Genomic DNA, 15,217 nt, shown 5'->3' on the forward strand with positions numbered 1-15,217 from the left:
AAATCTGTGGTTTGTTAAAAGTGATATGTGCAGAAAGAGAAATAGAAAAGGAGAGGCTGACTAGTGTTACCTTGTGTGTGTATATACACACACACACACACTCACATATATATATAAAAACACACTTTTTTTTTTTACAAAGCAACTAAAGATTAAAATCCAGATCTTTACAGTACACAGTGATTGAAAGATACAGAATGGTAAGTGACCCCCCCCCCCCCCCCCATAAATGGTTGCTGAAATACAGCAACTAGAGGGACCACAAGACGACCTTGATTTCAGATCCAAAAGCATGGGCCAATACTGCATAATTTGCTGGTATTTAAACTAGAAATACAATGCTGCTGTAATTAAAAAAAACAAAAAAAAACAAGTAATACTACTTTGCAACTTGGAATCTAGGGGAAATGCATAGAGGTTAGATTCAGTGGGTTAGTTTTGTATTTTATACAGATATCCAGCCAAAAGCCTTTTCCCAGTGGAGCACAATCCAGATTGCACCATTTCCACCAAAGCTCTTGGGAATATGAAACCTTCATGTTTTAATACTCACTGTCAAATAGCATGTGTACATTAACTAAACTGGAAAGTCACAGAACATTTTTTGATTATTAAAATAAAGGTTTTGAGTTGACCAGGGTGGCTTCAAAGCATCACATTACCCAATTATAAATCAATATGAAAATACGCCACCGATAGCTGAATGATCACAACCAAAAGTTTTAGTTACTAATGAGATCAAATGTGTCTTTCAAAATCAGTGACCAGGAGGCTATATACAGTAGTTCCAAGAACACTTTTAGATAGTCATCTTTTCCAGTTATACAAATCAGTGAACATACGGCATGTAAGCACAGATATCAGCCTGAATCACCTGGCACAGCATAGCCACAACCATATAATGCATAAAATAGACATTCAAGCAGGCTCATTGTTATGCCATTATATAAACAAGAATGAAGTAAGCAGTTGGCTTAGCCAGAACATCGGAAGCAGACGTTTGTATTGGCTGGCAATTTTTCTCTTCAGCAATATTACTTCTTTATGTGCATTTTGTCACTTGTCAGAATTACTGTGGTTGGGACTAAAAGCAAGGTTTCCTTAAAAAACAGATTAACATAAAAAAAGACATTCCCCCCCTATTATACATATATATATATATATATATATATATATATATATATATATAACATATATGGCAATGTATCATGTTGGTTTGGCATGGTTCTTTTTGGTAAATTATACCGACACGGTACACCTATATGCCTGATGTGGTATTACGTTTACATGGTTGCCCTCTCCCCATGTCCTATAAACCCACTTTCAACATATATGCAAATGTACCAACAGAGATTGTACACAACTGGAAAACACCTTGGAGAAAGGAGGGGAGAGAGGGGGATACATAAAGGTTTACCGACATGTTAAGGAACATGGACTTCACTAGCTGAAAATGATGAACGGCTATAAAACCTGATGTATGGATATTCACATCGTGGAGAGGTATGTACATGGGACAGAGATCACAATGTTTCCTCAGAACCTCTGGACAACCACACAGCATGCTTCACAAAACGTATAAAACAATGCCACTTTTTTCATATATTATTTATAAAAACGAACAATTTAAAACTAATTTAAAAAGTTACTGGTACGTCTGTCTTTCCTGTGCTATATAATTTTTGGATGGAATGCAGATTGAATATTTTACATGCAACTGAATTTGTAAAAATAAAAAAAGCACTGCCACCTTATTTAAAATTATATATATATATCTCCATCCTTTTGGTGCATGGGTGTGTTCTTGGAGATTGTTAATTTTCTTACAAAATAACAGTTTAAACCCGCTGACCACTCATACTTACAGTTTAAACCATCTCTTCCAAAGTATATACAGGAATGGTCTTGCTTTGTCCCCCTTACCCTCAATCCAGTACTAGAACAGGGCTTCTCAAATGCAACCACCAGGGGGATTTTAGAGCCTTCATTCAGCTTGTTTCACTTTTGCTGTCCTTGTTTCGACAGTGAGAAACAGTCTATCCAAGATCTTCTACTTATCAAATGCGGCCTTTTGAGAAAACAGTCTCTGATGTTTTAGGAATAACCAAAAATGGCACAAGTAATTATGATTAAGGAGAAAAAGGTTGCAGAAACTGTGAAAGGCACATGAAAAACCTGCTTAGGAACTACACACTGTAGAATAACCACAGGTCAGGATGCAGAGGAATGCTTTCTTTATTTGGGATGTTGCCTTAATCAGAATATGCCATGCTGAAAACACCACATTAAAACACATGCAACCATGCTGATTTTCATGATCACTTCAAAACAAACATTCAAGCCGATAGGTACACTCAGTAAAATACACACCTCTGATACTGACCTACAGCTAACTGCAGATATGTTATCATAATAGTGCGAATGCTGCTCTCAGGAGTCATGTTTTCTGGTAGGAGGGGTAGTGGCTTTGACTGGGGAGCCTATTTTAGTTCCATTTATTATAGTGTACTTTTTTCTTTTGTGTTATTGGCTGTTTTACATTCACAATGCAGGTGGGATATCTGGATCAATCTTAAACATGGCATCTGGGTTGTTGGTTTCAGACATGCCCAGGTTTCACTCTTCATCAATATTAACTTCCATGATTGGGGCTACTTTGGCGACATCCCAAATAGATGATAATAATAGCTTGGTTGGGCGTAATTGATAAACATAAAAAGCAACATTAAAGAGATACAACTTTTCATCTTCTGCTTCAGGTAGCAATTAAATTATTAGGTCTAGATATGAAGACTGATGTTTTATTACGTGGAAATGTTTTAGTTTTGTGTGTGTGTTTTCTGGTTTAATATTAATGCAAATGAGATTTATATACACACACATATACACAGTTAAGTTACAGCAATGTTTCTTTAAAAAAATTGTTGTGAGCATTCAAACTCTGCACGCTGATTAAACACTACTCTGTATTAGTCTGCTAGCCATGGCAATAAATCCTTGTCTGAAAGGAACAAGTAGCAACCCCCTGGCCACTGGAAACCTTTTTGAAAAAGCCAGTGGTAGAATGCTGGACTAGAATGCCAATATAAATACACAGCATTATCAACCCAAAGAACTCTTTTACATATATACATAAGTATATTACATAAAGTATCCTTTACAAGAGCTTGGCACTTGGAAACAAGTAGCTCACTGAGGTTGAAATACTTTTTGTTTCAGCTAATGGAATAGAAATTATCACTGGGAATAGATGGATCTCATTTTTTTTTCTAGCATATACAGCAAAGCAGTCCTTGCAAGTTTTGACTGATACCTGTTTATACTTATCCATGCTACAATTAACTCAGCAGATAACCATGGATACTGAACAAAAAGCCAAGCAAAGAATTCTGTTACTGGCCTAAAATACTTCTCTTGCAATTGATGTTAAAAAGAAACCACTGTGCATTATGCTATTAAAATAGCTATAAAAACACAACACCTCTCACAGTATACACATTATACACACAGTTATTCGCTTACAATGCATGTAGGATTTATAATAATACAAAAACACTAACAAGATTGTCTCCAAAGCAGGTAACGAGTTGCAGGTCAATTCCATATTATTATGTCAACAAAAAACTAAAAGCCTAAGTCAAGGACGTTGCGCTTCCATTGCTGCCACACCCCCAAGGTTACTGCAATGTTGTGGGGAGGGTGGTTACTTCTGTAGTGGTCCTTTGTGATGAGCCTTACTGCTCATACCAGTGTCATTTACTACTACCTATGAACAATTAAAAGTTGTTTCCCCCAAGTTAACTGGTGTCCAAATAAACTGATTTTATACATGGTTAGACTTCTTCATTCAAAGAAAATGCAGATGGTCAGTAGAACAAGTTCATTCATATATATATATATATATATATATATATATATATATATATATATATATATATATATATACACACACACACACACACACACACACACACACACACACACATTTTTGCTTATTTAAATTTTTATCAAAAAAAAATTCTTTAAAAAATAAAAACAAACAACAAAAAAAAACACCCCTGTGAATTCTGAAACAAGATCCTAGACGGATGTTTCGGACTGTAACCGGAGCACAAACTTGTGTGACTTGGGGTCGATGAATTCCTCAGAGAGTTTGATGAAGGGAATTTTCTTAACAGTCACAACAAGGCTAAAGTCTGTGCACTTGAGGACAAAAACCACCCCATCGTTTAGGCCGTTTGTAACAGCTTTCTCGCTGACGAGAGTCCACTGACGGGCAAACCAGCGGTCTTGACTGTACTGCAGTGTGGGTCCGGGGTTCAGATAACTCTCTAGAAAGGCCTGGGGGGGGTGGGAAACATACAAATAAAAACATCAAAATCAATCAAATAAACCAAGGACAACATTAAATTAATAATCCTACGAGATATCCATCACCTTAGATAAAGACTCCTGCCAAATCAATCAATCAATCAACAAATAAATAAATAAAGCAAGCTTAGCACCAACCAGTACTAAATATTGTTGATGACACAGCTTAGTATTTAAAACAAAAAACAAACAAAAAAAAAAAAACCTTTGGGGTCATGTTGTTTGTGATGCAGAAAGCCAAGTGCTGCTGGATGCTCTCCATGGTATGGTATTGGTGCTGCCTAGTGGTGCGGAGGTATTTCTGCAGCGCTCTGGCCATGGAAGGGAATATGGCCTGCGCTGCTTCACGGGGATCCATCACCTCCCCTGGGGCTTTCTTCTGCTCCTCGTCCTGCATGCGCTTGATGTGGGTGAATGCCTCCTCCACTGCCACCACCAGCCTACAGACAGAAGCAAGTTTAAGTTTTAGTAAACTTGTTCTTTGTTTTAAATTGCAGTATTTCATTATTGATCACCAGGGATCCTAGGAATCAGTTTGCTGTGGAAAAACACAGACTTTCTATGCTGGCAAAGAATTTTTTGTTTTACATTTGGGGCGGAGCAAAAATATGCAAGGCTTTTTTTGTTTGTTTGATAACTAAATCAATACATTTATATATAAATCAACAACACAGTCAGTTTTGCTTTAGATTTACATAAACATACTTGTTCAATAAAACTCTCTCTGGTGTACAGAGGTCAAGGTTGAACGAGGCACACTGTCACATTCATGTTGAAACGTAGCTGCAGTTTACTTCAGTATCCAGTGTGTTGTTACTACAGAAAAAGCTGCTTAAAGATGCCAAAAACAATACAAAAATCACCCCTAAAGATCAGGCAATAAGTTTGACAATAGCCATCCAGGTGACAAAGACTAACTCGAGATAAACTAAACTGTGTTTTGGTTTGTATTACTACTACACAGAAGTATTTGAAATGTTTGAAGTAAAATGGAAAGTTTGTTTATATTATTGATTGATGGCACTGGTGAGCTTGTAAATTTCTTAAATTGAAAAGTGTACTAATAACTACTTCCTTTGTTAACTTATTCAACAGTACTGTGTGTAAAATTTTCATTGTTTAATCAGAGAATTATTGTTTTTATTGCAGAAAACTAGGATCCGTGTTTACTACACACAGTAAACTAAACAGGTATCCCTTCAGTCCACCCATAGCACACTCTCTAAATGATGAGCATTTTATTATTATTATTTTTTTAAGTCACCTTGATTTGCGTTTCTTTACTCGGCGGTCATGGTCTGCCTCTTCATAGTACAGATCATTGTGACTGTTGTCTCTCCTCCTGGCAGCAGCTGTGATCATGGCTCGGGACTGCCCTGGAGCATTGTTCTCTGGACCTGCAAACACAAAACACAACATGCTAGGTTTGCAAGCATCACCCTACAATCTGAAAAAGTAAAATTACCATGATCTACATCCACCATGTGCACATATAAAGCTTGTAAAGATGGTAGACATTCAGTTAGTTGCCTCCATGATTCCAGATTCTGAATCTCAACAGCACTTGTTAAAGAATGTCCCAAGCAAGATTCATCCCAGCTGGAGAAGCTGTTCTCTAGATATGTAAACATGTGCCATACACACATGCCTGATGAGTTAGTAATAATGACAGCAGCATAGGACACATGGCAAATGACATTTAAGAGAAAAGTGTAAGGTACTGCACGCAGGAAATGTACATTATAAATATCATACGGGAGATATTGAAATTGGAGAAGGAATCTATGAAATCTATGAAAAAGACCTAGGAGTTTTTGTTGACTCAGAAATGTCTTCATCTAGACAATGTGGGGAAGCTATAAAAAAGGCTAACAAGATGCTCGGATACTTTGTGAAAAGTGTTGAATTTAAATCAAGGGAAGTAATGTTAAAACTGTACAATGCACTAGTAAGACCTCATCTTGAATATTGTGTGCAGTTCTGGTCACCTCGCTATAAAAAAGATATTGCTGCTCTAGAAAGAGTGCAAAGAAGAGCGACCAGAATTATTCCGGGCTTAAAAGGCATGTCATATGCAGACAGGCTAAAAGAATTGAATCTGTTCAGTCTTGAACAAAGACGACTACGTGGCGACCTAATTCAAGCATTCAAAATTCTAAAAGGTATTGACAGTGTCGACCCAAGGGACTTTTTTTCAGCCTGAAAAAAGAAAAAAGGACCAGGGGTCACAAATGAAGATTAGACAAAGGGGCATTCAGAACAGAAAACAGAAGGCACTTTTTTACACAGAGAATTGTGAGGGTCTGGAATCAACTCCCCAGTAATGTTGTTGAAGCTGACACCCTGGGATCCTTCAAGAAGCTGCTTGATGAGATTCTGGGATCAATAAGCTACTAACAACCAAACGAGCAAGACGGGATGAATGGCCTCCTCTCGTTTGTAAACTTTCTTATGTTCTTATGTATGACCTCTTGAGATTGCTTTTTAGTTGAATGGTAAGATGTCTTTAAACTGAGTTTATTGGTTTGCAAGCAGCCCTTGTCTTTCCACTGAATTCAATGGGAAGAGATGCCAAGCCATGATGATAGACAACCTCCATACCACCCGATTATGATCCTAATCAAGTACCTTTGCTAAAGGTCTTAAGCAAGTTTTATCACAGCTGGAGACCTAAATACAAGTGCGATGTGTACTTACGACCATCTCCGAGTCTAAATGGCATGGTGGTGATAAATTGTGTTCTACTACCTTCATCTGGTGGCAACAAACATACACTACCAATTCACCTGGACATTAACAGAATAAGTTATATCTGCTAACATTAATCCATATGGCACAGTTAGTAGTTTATTGACTTATAATGTCTCAGTGGTTCAAGGTTTTATCTGGTACAGCAAGTTGATGTTTTTAGAATGAGTTAGGATAGATAATAGGTTTTATACACTGATTAATACACTGAAATCCACAAATAAGGAGAAACTTGATAATGGAGAAAGCAGGTGTAATCCTCATTTATTTAAGTCCGCTAACAGTGCCCTCTCAATTAAACTGTATCAAACTATCCTAGCCAACTATATGTGATTTCAATTTACAGCAACTGCATTAAAAATATCCCTTAAGAGGAATGCATGTTGCAATGCATACAGAAAGAGTTTGGGACACATTGATGGCAAAAAAAAAAAGGTATGAACATCTTAAGCAAGAATAATTCATTAAAAGGAAGGAAGCATAAAAAAGGAATTCCAGAGGCTGGAAGTTCAAACGCTAAAATAATCTAAATATTTTGGTGAAAAGTATTTACTTACTGTCCATAAAGTAAACTTTAGTTTAGTTCTAAGGGCGGCTGGAAGAGAAGTACAAAAGCAAGAGATACACAAAGGAAAAGAGTCACAAGACACAAAGACACACAGAAACACACACAAGAACAGACAAGACTTGACAAAAACAGCAATGATCTGAAGATGTGGTTTTAAAAGCTGCAACACGTCAGAATGTGTGTGTGTGTGTGTAGAAAACATGGGTATGAATTTCCCTAATATTCTAGCTTGCTGAGCTACACTATGCCAGCTGATGGCACTGTGTGCCAAGTTAAATTCTGATGGAGGTACATCAGTGCCAACCAAACCAGTGAAAATAAATGCTGTATAAAACCTCAAAAAGTGAAGTACATTTAAAAAACAAAATTCAATAGTTTAAATGGTCACAGATGCCAACTATTACTACTACTACATTGAATACTATTTTTTAAATACATTTTAACTTGTCAACTTTTCGGTAGTTAATGTACACTATGCAGAGACACTGTAATACTGAATAAAGTCTTCTTTGTAAAGTAATGTAAAAAAACATCTTGTACATAGTTTATTACAATTTACCCCCCCCCCCCCCCCCCCCCCCAATTAGTACAATATGAAATTAAAGTTTACAACTTGGGTTCGGGAGGATGGACAAAATAGAATAATTATTGCTAGCATAAATAACTTGTGTACTCACCCTTCTTTTCGCATTTGTTCTTTATCAACCCACCACCTGCCCCAATCCTATTTTTTTTTTGTGTATCTTTGGGGGGGGGGGGGGGGGTGTGTGTGTGTGTGTGTGTGTGTGTGTGTGTCTCCTACCTTGTCCTATGGCTAAGTAGGGGACCTTCAATCCAAGCAGGTGTTATGCCAAATTGTTCTATGTTCATTTGCTTCATGTGAGCAGTCTATATACACTGGTCTCAGGTGGTTCTACCCACAATACCTCTGGTTTACTTCAGCTGCACTTACCATCCACATTATACACCTTCAGTCCTGCCATGTGCTTAGCTGCTCGCGATTTGGATGCTGTCAACAATGCAGGATTGTGCACAGAGAAATCTTTGTAATAATTCTCCAAAATTACCAGAGCAGCTCGCTGAATGCTGTGGAAACATACATTGTTAATACTGGATTTTTTTTAACCTTCAAAAGAAAAGTGGGTCAACAGTGTGGATACATTTTTTACATCTTGCTATACAGAACATTTCAAAATACATTAAAATTGAAGCAAATGTTAGCTCTATTTCTAATTATAATCAGCATTTTTAATTTCCAGCTTCAGGACTGGAATAACCTAGATCCTAGATATTGACATTTTTGTGAATAAAAAGAAAATGCCATATCAAATTGAATGGTTTGTAAGCATGTTGTAAAATGAGGTTAAAGCAACCTGACAGTGAAACATTTTACAGGACAGTAGCTTTTAGAGAATCATAGAACATAGCTGTGCATCAACAGTGAAGACAATCTCAAAGAATGTAGTCTATATCATTCCTATAACAAGCGATAAAAAAAAAAGTGTCACTAATTTCCATAACCTGTAATGAAATTGGACTGAATAAAAAAATAAATCCTAGGATACTGTAAATCTTCTAGCAATTCTCAATCCAATTCCAACATACCAACCCTTATGTTAAAATCGTGGGACTTTAACACCAGATTAACAATTGCTCACTGGTTTTTTAATGTCAAATTGAAAACTGAAAAAGCTGAACCACCAAATCATTTAATTTGTTTACAGTTACTTGGTTTCAAAACAAGGGTGTCCAAATGGGACGTTTATAAAGGCAAGTCAGGCCATGGATGGAAATAAGACTCCCACTGCATAGCAATTTGATCCATTCCTAGTTTTACTATAAGGTTAACACAACACTTCTGAGCTTGTTACCTATAAACTGCAGCTAATGTATCTTATAATAAAACTTTGATTGGGCAAAACTGCTATGCAATTGGAGTCTTATTTCCTTCTCCACACCCACTGACATTAAGTTTTAAGAAGTCTGGAGTATTTATTTGAAAAGATTCAACATTCAGGATCAAACATGTTAGCAGCTTGATGGTGGGGAGTCCAAACATGAAGACAACATAAAACACTGCAATACATCTCAATTAAAATAATCAATTTGTAATCATCCCTTAGAGCAAAAGGAAAACATATGTGTGTGCCTTTGAGAAAACAGCAAAAGCAGTTACACTGAAACAGACTATTTGCTGACAAGCACAAATCTCTCACAAACACATGACTTAAAACCCATTCCGAGAATCATTTTTCAAACCGTGTCCCAGGGTCAGCTGGGTAATTTGTTAAGTAGCAGTAACTTAATCACTTGCCAGCATCACATGGTTTCGTATACAGAAGCATGTGGTTGTGAGCCTTAAGAACAGCTTAAAATGCCTTTAATTTAAAACCAGGACCCAGACAAGAAAGTTCAATCCAGGAGCTAATGTAACATTTTGTCGGATACATTTCAGAACAACATGTTTTAAGGTAAATACTCATAACCCTCAGCCACTTCCCAAAAAGTGCTGATATTATCTGTGTTCAATAGCTGTTTTCATAAAATGTCACGAAGGTCTTTTGGCCAGCATGAAACTACTTAAATCAGAATGTGTCTATTGCCAACTCGTTTTGAGTTAAAAATGGCTGACCTGCACCTTTAAAAAAATGAATGCACAATTACTTAAAATACCAAAAAAAAAAAAAAAAAAAAAAAAAAAACCTGACAAAATTGTGGCTGATGAATAAGAAAAAGCTCTTCCCCTTAAAGTCTGCATTACAATAACTTGTTATTGTGACTATTCTACAGAAGAGAAAAAAAAGAAACAAAAAAAAAAAAACTAGGTGCCATTCAAATGCAAGTATTAGTATGCAGTATCATCCACTAAAATATGCTCTTCTGGGCTGTTTCTTTGATTAAATATTTAAAATATAATTGACAGTGAGGGGTTTATTATAAATATGCATGTGCTTTGCATTTGTTACATGTATATTTGTATGATTCATAATGTAATGGTAAAAGGATCACACACAGCTAGGACCTCACTGGCTTCCACAAACTACTGACAGCATACATCCCAGCCTCCTTTCCGTGTATTTGTCAGCTCTGATTATTGATTTACATGTGTTACACAGATAGATAGTTAGATAGATATCCCCCACCCCAATAGAAACCTAGTTATTAGTACAACTTGGCTGTGAAGAAGGCTGTCTCTTACACTTCCTTGAACTAAAGTTCAAGCTCAGGTCACTGCTCATGTACAAAAATAAAAAAAAAAAGGATTTTCAAATTCTAGACAGCACATATATACATGTACACAATAGATGGCGGGGTAGCTTATTTATTGGGCGACAGAAATACGCACACCTGGCAAAATACAAACATAGTAATAACAGTACTGTACACAAATCAGGCAATATTCTGGTGATATACTCTAAAGCTTCAAACTGCATTGCTGAACCGTCATTCCAGGCAAGTTAGACAGAAATGGGGACACAGACACACATCCAGAATGTAATGAATGTAGAAGTAAAAATGCCATTACCTCAGGTGACCCAGGCTGTAGAAGTGCGACTCCCCGTCAGTGGAGCGGGTGGCTTTGATTGAGAACACGGGCTGCAGCTGTCGCATCTCCAGCAGCACAATGGCCAAGTAGTGGATAAAGAGCAAGGCGTCCACCAGTGAGACGGCATACTGCACGATACCCTGGTAGTTGCTGTCTTTCGTTTCCAGGATGCGCACACCATAGAACAACCAGTAAGAGACAACAAAGAGGAAGATGAGGACCATGAGCAGGACTCGGAAGACGAAGACACGGGGCATGCCCGCCCTGGGCGGACGGAAGAAGAGCGCCCAGGTGCCCAGGAGCAGAATGAGTAGCTTGAAGGCCACCGAGATGAAGAGGCCCTCACAGGCTGTGCCGCAGGGCTCCAGCTTGTCCCTCCACAGCACCTGAGGCAAGATTAGGAAGGCGATGGGCGTCAGAAACACAAGTAGACCCAGAACTGCTGCCACGGTCAGCCCCAGGTAGCGTTTGCAGTCTAGTCCCACGCTGTCCTCCATGTCTTTGCTGATCCGCACAATGTCCTCCTGGGAGATGCTGTGCTCTGACGTCCCTGTGACTGCTGTCGTGGTCTCACCCCAGTTGTCATCCTGCGGGAAGAACCAGAGCAGAGAAACAAGCAGGATTAATAAGGGAAGCCTATTTCAAAGGTACAACTGGATTGAGTAGGATACTTTGGTGAGAGAAATACCTTATTACTTATGGCTAATAACATGAATCAATCAATCTATTTTATATAGCGCCTTTCACAGTGGACCACCACCACAAAGTGCTTTACAAGAAGAAAATCCATACTTTAAAATAGAGAAATGCATAATACATGATATACAACAACAAAAAAAGCATAATACATTTATGAGGAAAATGTATAATACATGATAGTAGCATAATACATGAAATAGTAATATAGTGGAAAGTGCATAATACATGATAGTAACATAAGTGAAACAGTAGCAGCAACACAGCAGCTAATAGGAGATATCAGGCTTAAAGAGCATGGAAAGCAAGAGAGACCAGGTGGGTTTTGAGAGTTGATTTAACCCTTTGCAGTCCATTTATTCACTGCTTGTCAGATGTGTCAGGTCCAATTTCTAGACATGAATACTGATAAATCCTCTCCTGACCACTCGTTTTATCACCAAACACCTCAATAATGTGATCCAAGTCGTTATTTTAAACAGCTCAAAAAGCTCTGCAAATGTCAGCGATATTCTTTGAGCGCTGGATGCAGAAGCAGCTATCTCCTTTGTTTATGTCCGTTGTAGTATCAGAAGGGGGGTCATCATATCATTCTGTGCATGAAAGTAACAGAATTGGAATATACAGGGGGGGGTCTTAAACCATTCTCTGTGTCTTTTTGGTTTCTGGTCTCCAACTCCCCCACCGACAAAGAATGTTTTTAAAAAGAGTCGTAAACTAAATACTGGACACATGGCTTATCTTCACGATCGCTGAAAGATCCTTTCGGCGCCACAAGCCAAACAATTCTAGGTGTCTTCACGCTAGACGGGAACCAGTCCTTGACATAAATCCAGCCGACACGCGGCCATGTCGGTATGAGAACAACCAATGAAAGACACTTCACGTGGACTCAGGCACTGCCCAAAATAACCTGACTAGCCAATCACAGGGTTGAAGAGAGAATCACAAAACCCGCTGACTTTCGAAGTGGAGAGAGCTTCTGCTGCGAGAGCAAACCTCTGCTGCGTGCTGCTGATCTCCATTTGAAAAGGAACTATTGGTTATTGCCAGCCTGCGCAATACAATGTGTACGGCAAAGTACCGTCTACATTGGAACTGCGGATCTGGAAACCAGCAGTATTCATCAACACAGATTGACGTCTGTATATGGAAATCGGCAAGTATTCAACATGTCTAATATTAAATACTTTATGACTCGAGAAAGTTTAAGAAATGTATTGTTTGTTTGAAATGTTCAACTCAAAAGGAGTTGCTTCAAATGCAAAGAATTCCATCATTGCCCCATTTCTGAGTTAATTTGAATATATAATCAACTGAGGTTGATAACATATTAGTTTGATAGATTACGTCTAAACTAAATTAACATGGTAAAACTAATTTGTTAAATTAGCTACTGGAATGTTGGATTCCATTTTGAATGGGATGTTGAATTAATTCTTGTGCATATTGACATGATCGATTACAACGAGAAACGGGTATTGAAAATACTAATGCAAAGTAGACACTTTGTGTGATAAGACATATGCAATATTAGTATATAAACCATGTATGCTAATGATGTTATGGTCGTCGTAATTGTTTGACTATGGAATCAATGAACTGCATATTACAATTCACAAATATATCTAAATCAATAGCCTTTCATTTCTGTAATATTAGATTAGTTGAGCACCCCTTTTTCCCTTAAATAAATGACTGTTTTGTATTTCTGACACGTTGTGTGGATGTCAATTGTTATCAAGGGAATATGAGTTCTACATGATATCCCTGAACTATTATGGTATGTCTCAGTTACTAACATTTGGCCATTCTTAAACAGTGCACCTACAGACTAATTTATATATAAATAAATTGTATACCAAAGTCACTACACTGTGTTATCTCTGTGGTGCACGGGGTAAATCAGATATGGCCTTTTTTTTTTTGGCTTCATTTGGCTCCTATTGGTCTCACTCGGCCATTGAAAGGTTTTTTTGGACTATTTCCAGAGAAAAAACAACTAGAGACCAGTACTTTATGTCTTTTTGATGATGTCGGACAAGGTCCGACATCGGACTGGAAAGGGAAAATTGTAATGTCAGACCTGGTCTGACATAGGACCGCAAATGATTAAAGCCAGCGATGGTGGGAGCATCACTTACCGAAGCTGTAAGAGAGTTCCAAAGAGTCAGAGTCATGAAGCTAAACAAGCGTTTTCCAAGAGTGGTGAACTTTTGCTTGGGGATAACAAGCAGGCCAGAGTAGGACGACCTCAGCTTGCGGGCAGGGACATAGCGGAATGCTGTAAGTAGCTTACTGTAAACCATCTCAAATTTAAACCATAAAAACTACTTCAAGGTAACTATTTGATTTAAAAAAAAAAAAATATTTAGCATTTTTAATAAAGTCACTTGAGGACTTGTAGCTCACTAAAACAGTACTGACACTCCTGCTTACTGCAGTGCAGAAATCATGCCTTATACAGGCATTGTAGGCACTTGCTTTTACAAGACAAAAGATGGTCATGCTTTCAGAGAATTCATATGTAGGGAGAGAGAATGGCTGACATGATGTACAAACCTGCAGCAAAGCCATCGTCTGTCAGGTAATACCACTGACTGTCGAAGTGTGCGTCTTAAACCTACTGGAGCAACGGACTGATGATTGTGTGGAGTTAAAATCAGTTTGTTGATTAAGTTGTAAATGGTATTCAGCTGAACTGCAACATGCAATTAAATATGACTGAAATGAGTCCCCCACATTATTTCAGTAAATGCAATCTGCAGCCTTCAGTAAATAAGGCACAGTTTATTCTCGTATCACCTAGTAGTAGTATTTATATACTCCTTTTATTTCAGCAGCCTAAAGGAAGGGTTACTCAAGGCTGATATATACAGTTCTCAATCCAGACAGATGCATGGGATATAAATATGGTTTTAGAAAAATAAATAAGTGGAAAATAAATTTGAATACACATTGCCATTTTTGCATTGGGCAATAAATGCAGCCCATCGCCTAGCTGAATGAGTTTTATTGCAGTATATTACAGCCAAATGGGATATTCCATCAGCTGATAACATTTTAAAATGCCTGGAACAGTGCTGGAATAATGTATCACCAGATATGCAAAACCCAGATTAAAACGTCCTTGGTAAATTATGTGTGTGGACTGCGCTTTTAGTTGCTTTACTTGAGATGAATGCTAAATGTCCTAATGTCTAACAGTACAGTGCTATCCAAGGCTGGCACCAGCCCTGAAACAGAGTGTTGAGAATTGTGTATAATACAAGGCAATGCATCATTCC

The 15,217-nt window shown here is 37.8% G+C and overlaps 1 protein-coding gene across 2 annotated transcripts in view; it reads right to left on the reverse strand.

Moving 5' to 3' along the window:
- Positions 1-3,992: 3,992 nt before the first annotated feature.
- LOC121328096 (vang-like protein 1) overlaps positions 3,993-15,217 on the reverse strand; it is a 43,071-nt gene continuing 31,846 nt past the window's right edge. The window contains exons 2-6 of one of the 2 annotated variants that reach the window (XM_041272583.1): positions 11,214-11,821; positions 8,640-8,773; positions 5,636-5,768; positions 4,577-4,811; positions 3,993-4,341 (exon numbers count right to left, since the gene is read on the reverse strand). In XM_041272583.1, the coding sequence (XP_041128517.1) occupies positions 4,081-4,341; positions 4,577-4,811; positions 5,636-5,768; positions 8,640-8,773; positions 11,214-11,821 (1,371 nt within the window). In that variant the 3' untranslated portion in view covers positions 3,993-4,080. The remainder of the gene's footprint in view (positions 4,342-4,576; positions 4,812-5,635; positions 5,769-8,639; positions 8,774-11,213; positions 11,822-15,217) is intronic. The other variant, XM_041272582.1, reaches the window with a different exon arrangement.

Source organism: Polyodon spathula, chromosome 15 (genome assembly GCF_017654505.1).
Source record: "Polyodon spathula isolate WHYD16114869_AA chromosome 15, ASM1765450v1, whole genome shotgun sequence".
Classification (NCBI taxonomy): domain Eukaryota; kingdom Metazoa; phylum Chordata; class Actinopteri; order Acipenseriformes; family Polyodontidae; genus Polyodon; species Polyodon spathula.